Here is an 8,461-nt window from a genome sequence, read left to right as displayed (position 1 = left end):
AACCTCTTCATCTCTTCACATCACACACATAAAAAAGAACTAACTGTTGTTGGACCATCTGTATCTATTATTATCTTAAACATATTTATCCTTTCTAACGGGACATGGAGAACATTCTAGATGCCACATTAAAGCCCTCTTTTTTTTTAAATTATAAAAGAAAAATTTAAGTATAACCAACAATACTGAAAATAATGTAACAGGCCTTTACAGCCTCAGTCAGAGTTTTTTATGGAACAGGCATTTTTTGCTGTTTTATGAATGGCTAACTATTGAGTCATCCTTTTCTCCCTCTTGCTCTCCCTCCCTTCCTTCCTATGAAGATGATAAACATCATTTTCACTTTTTAAAAAGGTATATATTTTCATTCTTACAGAGTTTCTTCGGTCACAACTAAGAAAAACAAGTAGTTAAAAAGATAAAAGAATTGGTAATATCACACAAAAAAATCCCTAGTCTCCTGTCCTCTTCCTCAAGTGACCCATTATCAGCTTTTCCCTTTGGTTGCTGTGGCCAAATTTCTGTGGTCCCAGGAAACAACTCCCGTAGCTAACTGCACTCAGGATGGCAATCCTAAGTCTGTACAGCAGCAGTTACGTAACTTTCAAGTGTTGCTAATTGGCTGCTTTTTTTGCCAAGGAGATAGTACACATGGCTTTTTATGCCAGGTGACATTAACATTTCAAAAGCAAGAGCCCTGTATTCTCTGTGCTAGCTCCATTGGTTCAGGTGGGTTAAATGGATGGAAACTGCTTTTGATGGAGATCAGAACTTTAAGTAGAAACACACAGAGCAGTGAGAGGGGGTATCTAATCAACCCGAAGAAATGAATCAACTCTGTTATTCAACATGGAGATTGCAGCAGATAAACTCACAACCAAAATACAGAAGACAGCAGGATGAATAGAGTCATGACTTCATGTTCTGTATTGGAAAAGTCATTCTAGTAACAGGTTCACAGATGTCTTGAGTGTTGGTCTCCAGGTAGAGAATAAAGTAGGAGCAGAAGATTTGAACCCAGTGGGAATAAAATGTGAGGAATTTTGGACAATGCTGAAGAAACTAGCTTTGATATATTTTGATTTCCTGGGCCACAGACTGGATGAAAAGGTTAGACCACCACAACAAAAGAAGCACAGAGTAGAGGAAATTGCCTGAATTGACTGGAGAAGTCAAGGGTTAAACATATTAATTCTGGGTTTGCCATCATAAAATTGTTCTTCAGTGTCAGCAAATCCATGTACCTCTCTGTTCTTTGGTTGTCTTAACTCTAAAATAAAAGGATTTTACAGTTACTAGTAAAGTTTTATTCAGATCCTAGCAGCAACAGGCTTCTACTAGACTTGCATTGATAGCAGCTGGGAAGCATGCAACTCCAGTGACCATTCCTGTACATCTTTCTACTATTCTGAAGTGTCCAGATCTCTTTGTACCCATATGAAGAAGAAAAAACTAGTGGAGAAAATTTAGGGTGACCAGATTGAAGATTTCTTTAAAAATTCATTACTTTTCATCAATTCCAATTTAAACCCAACCTTGTTAATAATTTGAGACTAAGGTTAGGAAGTAGATAATTACAAATCTTTATCTGAGTGACAATAAACACTGAGCTACTTTAAAAAGTACTTTAGAATTGTTAGCCTTGTTTGAATTGGTGGTAAGCCCATATTATTTATAATTTGATTCCTATTTGTGTTGGTTAGCACAAGGATGAACAGACATGAAAAGAGAAGGGAGTCAACTGTGCACTAGATGACCTCTAAGTTATCTCTCATTCCTTACATCTTATGCTTTGTGGTGGCAGTGTGGGCAGAAGTCAGTGCTTCGTGTTAACAGGATAGTGGGGTTTAGGACATAGCAAAGGCATACTGGAACTTAGTTGCTGATTCCCACTGATAACCTATTTTCCTTTTGCAGTAGTGAGTTAAGTGGAGAGTTTCACTCTGTTCTTCACTGAAAAGATCAGATTTAAACTATTATTCTGATTTGGTTTAAAAGGGAAGGTGTTTATGTAGACTGGCACAGACTATGGCTCCTCAAGTTTTCAGGATAGACAGAACAAGAAAGACTGGCTAGGAAGCATTGTCACAACAAGTGTACAATCCTGTTTTCCAACTTTTTACCAACACTAGGAATTATCTAACTTTACAATCTGCAGATCTGATACATAAAAAATAATTAATTTTGGGGGAAGATAAAATGAGATTTTGTGGAAAAATTAAAAAGTGTTTGTCATTGAGTGGAAATCAGAAGCATGATGGAATAACTTTCAGCTTCCAGGAAGGTAATTTTTTATTTTTTTTTATTTTTAAAATTTTTTTATTGTTTAAGGTATTACAAATAGTAGTACATGTCTCTCTTTTTTCCCCCACTGACCTCCCTCCTGGCCTCCCCTACCCCCCAGCACTTGCCTTCATCCCCCTGCCCCCAGTGTTTTGTGTCTGTTGGTTGTACATGCATACAAGTCCTTTGGTTGATCTCTTACCCCCACAACCCTCCCCTTCCTTCCCGCTGTAGTTTGACAGTCTATTCGATGCTTCTTTGCCTCTGTCTATTTTTGTTCAACAGTTTGTAATGTTCTTTATTAACCATAAATGAGTGAGATTATGTGGTATTTATCTTTCACTGACTGGCTTATTTCACTTAGCACAATGCTCTCCAGTTCCATCCATGCTGTTGTAAATGGTAAGAATTCCTTCTTTTTTACAGCAGCGTAGCATTCCATTGTGTAGATGTACCACAGTTTTCTAATCCATTCATCTGCTGATGGGCACTTAGGCTGTTTCCAAATCTTAGCTATGGTAAATTGCGCTGCTATGAACATAGGGGTGCATATATCCTTTCTGATTCGTGTTTCTGTTTTCTTTGGATATATTCATAGAAGTGAGATCACTGGGTCAAATGGCAGTTCCATTTTTAATTTTTTGAGGAAACACCATACTGTTTTCCACAGTGGCTGCACCAGTCTTCATTCCCACCAGCAGTGAAGAAGGGTTCCTTTTTCTCCGAATCCTCTCTAGCACTGGTCATTTGTTGATTTGTTGATGATAGCCATTCTGTCAGATGTGAGATGGTACCTCATTGTTGTTTTGATTTGCATCTCTTGGATGATTAGTGACTTTGAGCATATTTTCATATGTCTCTTGGCTTTCTGAATGTCCTCTTTCGAAAAGTATCTATTTAGGTCCGTTGCCCATATTTTGATTGGATTGTTTATCTTCCCTTTGTTTAGTTGTACGAGTTCCTTGTAAATGTTGGAGATTAAACCCTTATCAGTGATAACATTGGCACATATGTTCTCCCATGCAGTGGGTTTTCTTGTTATTTTGTTGATGGTTTCTTTTGCTGTGCAGAAGCTTTTTATTTTGATGTAGTCCCATTTGTTTATCTTCTCTTTAGTTTTAATTGCCCTAGGAGCTGTATCAGTAAAAATATTGCTACAACAAATGTCTGCTATTTTATTGCCTATGTTCTCCTCTAAGATTTTTATGGTTTCATGCCTTACATTTAAGTCCTTTATCCATTTTGAGTTTATTTTTGTGTATGGTATAAGTTGGTGGTCTAGTTTCATTTTTTTTTGCAAGTATCTGTCCAGTTTCCAGGAAAGTAATTTAGAATGCAATCATTTGTTTGGACAAATTGCATCAGTGGGGAGGCTGCTGATAAAAATCCCTGTGAAAGAAACCCAATTGATTCCATGCTGCATTGCTTTTTATTAATGTGAATATTGTTTATACCATTATCAAGATAAAGTCTAAAAATGCCATTATAAAGATATATTTAAAAGATTTTGCAGCTACAGGGAATTAAATAGTGGCCTTTGCTAGACCATTAATGAATTATTATTATTATTATCATTATTACTTTGGTTTTGGCTTGGTTGCCACAATATCTAAAAATTTGTCTTCATTTAGTATATGTAAAAATAAAGGTATCAAAGAAGACTTCATAGAGGAAGGAGTTCTGCACAGTGGGCTGTTGAAGAATAGGAGGAATGAGAGATGTAATGAAGGCAAGGGCATTGCCAGCCAAGCGAAGGATGTGGAGGGAAGCCATGAGCCACACTATTTGAAAGTGTATATGAAGGAAGAGTAAATACCATGTGATTGCATGTCCAGGGAAGAGGAAGTAGTTTAGCTTAGAGTGTGAGATATAGGGAGGAGTGGAGTAACAAAATTATTAGTGAATATCTTAGAGGAGTAGCTTTGATCTGTGTTATAATTTGGGAGATACCTTATGATTACATTTTTGGGAGCTTTGAATCTCTAAAGATACAAATTGTGTAATTTTTCAGATCCACACACATTGATATATGTTCTAAGTAAAATTGATATATACTCTCTGCAAAAAATGTAAGATAGTAGATTAGAGCATAAAGTGAAAAGTAAAAGATTACTTTTCCTGCACAATTTTCTCAACAACTAGTCCTTACAGATAATTAATGTGTGTGTTTCTTTTGCTGCGTCAACCTAGGCATTTTCTATCCATTCATTGTTTTATTTATGTAATATTATATTTGTAATTTATTTATATAATTTACAAAGCCAGAAGGGATGAGTATGACACTCCCCGCTTTCCTCCTCTCTATCCTGTATATGTACAATTAGGTCTACTTCAGCACTATAAATGGCTGCATAGTATTCCAGGGAAGGTGTCTTAGAGAAATTATTGAACTAGTCCTCTATTTCTACACTTTTAAGTTATTTTCAGGTTTTTGCTTTTATAAGCAACAATGCTTCAGCAAACATCTCTATACCTTTTATTTGTCCACAAATTGTATTTGTGTGCCCACATACTGTATATATGCAGAAATTTCCCCCTAAAAGTAGAATAGTGGAGTCAATGCATAAGAGTATATACAATTTTGGAAAGGTATTGCCAAATTGGTAAATGTTTTATTTTATTTTTTAAAAATAAAAATAATCAAGTAAATTTTATAGCATATAAGAAAGTGGTAAGTACTGTAGAAAAGAGTAAATAAAGTAGAGCAAGATAAGGTGGATTAGGAGTTGGGCGGCGGGGGGGAGAGCTAGGACTCCTTGTGAATGTAAGACTAAAGAGAAGGCTCGAAGGAAGGGAGAGTGTTAGTCATGTGGATATAGGGATTTGAAGCATTTTAGACAGAGGAAACAACCAAAACAGAGGTTTTAAGGCAGTAGCATGCATGCATGGTGTATTTGAAGAAAAGCATGAAAATCTATGTGGCTGGGAGAAAAGAATGAGAAAAAAGTAGAAATAGAGGAGAATTCAGAGAAAAATGGAAGGCCCAATCAAACAGAGGCTCTACTTAGGCTATGGGAAAAGAGAATTCAGTGATGGCTCCATACAAAGGTTTGGTACCACTTGTAAGTAGATTCTGTGATATGAAAGAGGAAAAGTCACCAAGAAGTGACCTCAAAGGACAGTGGGGAAGAAAAACTTTCCCCACTGCTTTCGAGTAGCTGAACCTCGTGTGATATATATTGCTGTCACTTTTCTTAGAAGAGGAGACTAAGGTAAAAATCCAAATTTATGAATAGGCTGTAGATAATTGTTACTGACTCACAGAGAAGGCCAGAGGAAATATTGAGGGGATCAAGGAATTCTATGGAATAATTTCTTCTTCTTTTTTAAAAAATCTTTATTGTTGAAAGTATTACATATGTCCCCCCTATTTTCCCCACTGACCCCTTCTATCCTGCCCCCCAATTGGATGATAAGATCAATCATTTGGGAAACAGGTTGAAGGCTTATCAGGTAACTTGGTATGAGAGACCTGCTAAACAACAGTGCTCTATTCTACAAAACACTGAGAAGCACCACAAAATTGTGATGGCATGTACTAAAGCTGTCCTTTGAAGTTAAGCAAACCTGGTGTACTGCCATGTACTGGTTGTGGAACCTTGGACAAGTTACTTAGTTCCCCTATGCTGCAGTTTCTCTTTTCATAAATCAGGGATAATTAAATTACCTTCTTGAACAAGTTGATGGGAGTATTTTTTTCCTTTTTATTGAATTTATTGGAGTGATTCTGGTTAACAAAATTCTACAGATTTCAGTTCTACAACACATCATCTGCACACTTTATTGTGTGTTCACCACCCCAAGTCAAGTTGCTGCCCATCACCATTTATCCCTCCTAAACCCTTCTCCACCTCCCCCTTCCCTACCTCCCCTCTGCCAATCATCATAATGTTGTCCATATCCATGAGTGGTAACTGTTTTATCAGTTTACTTTCCTATCACCAGTTATGAGACTACCTGTTTCCACATTTCCCCTCAAACCCTGAATTTTTTTCAAAGGTTTAAATCTCCGCCAAAATTATAAGAAAAAACTAGCGTCTTGCTATATTGGTATGCATTTATTTAATTCAGAACAAGGTTAAGTATTTTATATATAGGTAAAGAGAACCATGTGTAAAACCACTGATATTTTCACTCTTACTCTTTTCTTCTACTTGGGATTTATGACTCACCATTGTCATTCTTGTCCCACATCTTTTCCTCTCTCTATCTAGTCAGATCTCCTCCACAGAACCCATAATTGTGTCACTTTCTCTTGCACTTATCCTCCCTCTCTAAAATGGTGAGTGCCATGCTCTGGCATCCTTTACTTCCATCTTTCCTTCTTCCTCTAAATAACTCATATTGTATTCCTAATTTTCAGATATCAGAAAATTACAACTCAGGTTTTAAAAATTGTTTATATGTATTTTGAAAGAACTTGACAATGCGATCATAGATATGGTATCAATATACTGAGAGATGTCCAAATTACGAAACTCACTGTCACTTAATTATTTCATATAGTTACATAATTTACAAAAAGCCTTTTAATTTATGGTCATATGTGACATATAAATATGAAATAATGACATTTAGAAATACAACAGAACTACCCATTCAAATAAGTAAAAGGATTCTTACTCTGTGCCATCTATTTTGGCAATGAAATATACAACAAAGGAATGTGGGTTGTGTTGTGACTGAAACGGTCTCCAAAGGCATACATCAGCCTTTGTCTAGTTTTCTGTTAACTACTAATTGCCCAAGATTAAGTAAGGTCAGTGCCATTTTCCCTAAACAAGTGTCTCCTTACTCTCCTCTTTCAGGTTTCATGAGAGTTGTCACTGCTGACAGAGAGAGGCAATGGACAAAGCCAACGACTCTGTGGTGTCTGAGTTTGTGTTCCTGGGACTCTCCAGTTCATGGGAGATCCAGCTTTTCCTCTTCCTCTTTTCCATTATGTTCTATGTGGCAAGCCTGATGGGAAACCTCCTCATTGTGCTAACTGTGATCTCTGACCCTCGTTTACAGTCCCCCATGTACTTCCTGCTGGCCAACCTTTCCATCATTGACTTGATGTTTTGCTCGTCCACAGCTCCTAAAATGATTTATGATCTTTTAAGAAAGCACAAAACCATCTCTTTTGTGGGCTGTGTAGCTCAGATCTTCTTTATCCATGCAGTTGGGGGTACAGAGATGGTGCTGCTCATTGCCATGGCCTTTGATAGATACGTTGCCATATGTAAGCCCCTCCACTACCTGACCATCATGAGCCCACACAGGTGCATTTTGTTTCTAGTCACTTCCTGGATTATTGGCCTTATTCATTCAGTGACTCAGTTGGCTTTTGTTGTAAACCTGCCTTTCTGTGGCCCTAATGAATTAGACAGCTTTTTTTGTGACCTTCCTCGATTTATCAAACTTGCTTGCATAGAGACTTACACATTGGAATTCATGGTTACTGCCAACAGTGGCTTTATTTCAGTGGTTTCCTTTTTAATTTTGATCATCTCTTACATCTTTATTTTGGTGACTGTTCAGAAAAAATCTTCAGGTAGCAGTATGTCCAAGGCCCTCTCCACTCTGTCAGCTCATGTCACTGTGGTTGTTTTGTTCTTTGGGCCATTAATCTTCTTCTACATGTGGCCATTTCCCACATCACACCTGGATAAATTCCTGGCCATCTTTGATGCGGTTATCACTCCTTTTCTAAATCCAGTCATCTATACTTTTAGGAATAAAGAGATGAAGGTGGCAATGAGGAGACTATGCACTCAGTTATGAATTAAAGTTTCTTAAATATACTGAGGATGCATAAAAAAGCAAAGTATACTAGAATTTAAGATGGATATGAACTAAATAAGGTATGTTTCATTTAAACAGAATGTCACTATCTACTAGTATGGGTTGTGTCCTGTATTTTTTTTCTTCTCCAAATTGAATTGTGGTGTTAATCTCTGGGCTCTGCGTATGTAAGAGACCTAAGACTACAGGTTGTGGCTCTCTTACCAGTGGTCTGACCTCTCTTTAGTGGCAATAGAATAAATATAAATGTTAAACAATCCTTTTTGAAAGTCAACATATGGCTTATTGTCCATGTTCTATTTTTCCCATTTAAGTGGTCTATCTTACTTTCAAAATAAATGTTAATTTTTTATGTCATTGGATTTATCTTACTATACAGATGATTTATGTT

The 8,461-nt window shown here is 36.8% G+C and overlaps 1 protein-coding gene across 1 annotated transcript; it reads left to right on the top strand.

The window, feature by feature from the left end:
* Positions 1–7,128: 7,128 nt before the first annotated feature.
* LOC307097977 (olfactory receptor 4F6-like) lies at positions 7,129–8,049 on the top strand (the record flags this gene model as incomplete). Its single annotated transcript, XM_079768308.1, has 1 exon — positions 7,129–8,049. One exon carries the CDS (start codon positions 7,129–7,131, stop codon positions 8,047–8,049), a length of 921 nt encoding a protein of 306 aa, XP_079624434.1.
* Positions 8,050–8,461: the final 412 nt, after the last annotated feature.

The sequence above is a fragment of the Cnephaeus nilssonii genome (assembly GCF_951640355.1).
Source record: "Cnephaeus nilssonii genome assembly, chromosome: 4".
NCBI lineage: Eukaryota > Metazoa > Chordata > Mammalia > Chiroptera > Vespertilionidae > Cnephaeus > Cnephaeus nilssonii.
Note: the sequence above shows the minus strand (reverse complement) of the source record. Positions and strands in the feature narration are given on the sequence as shown.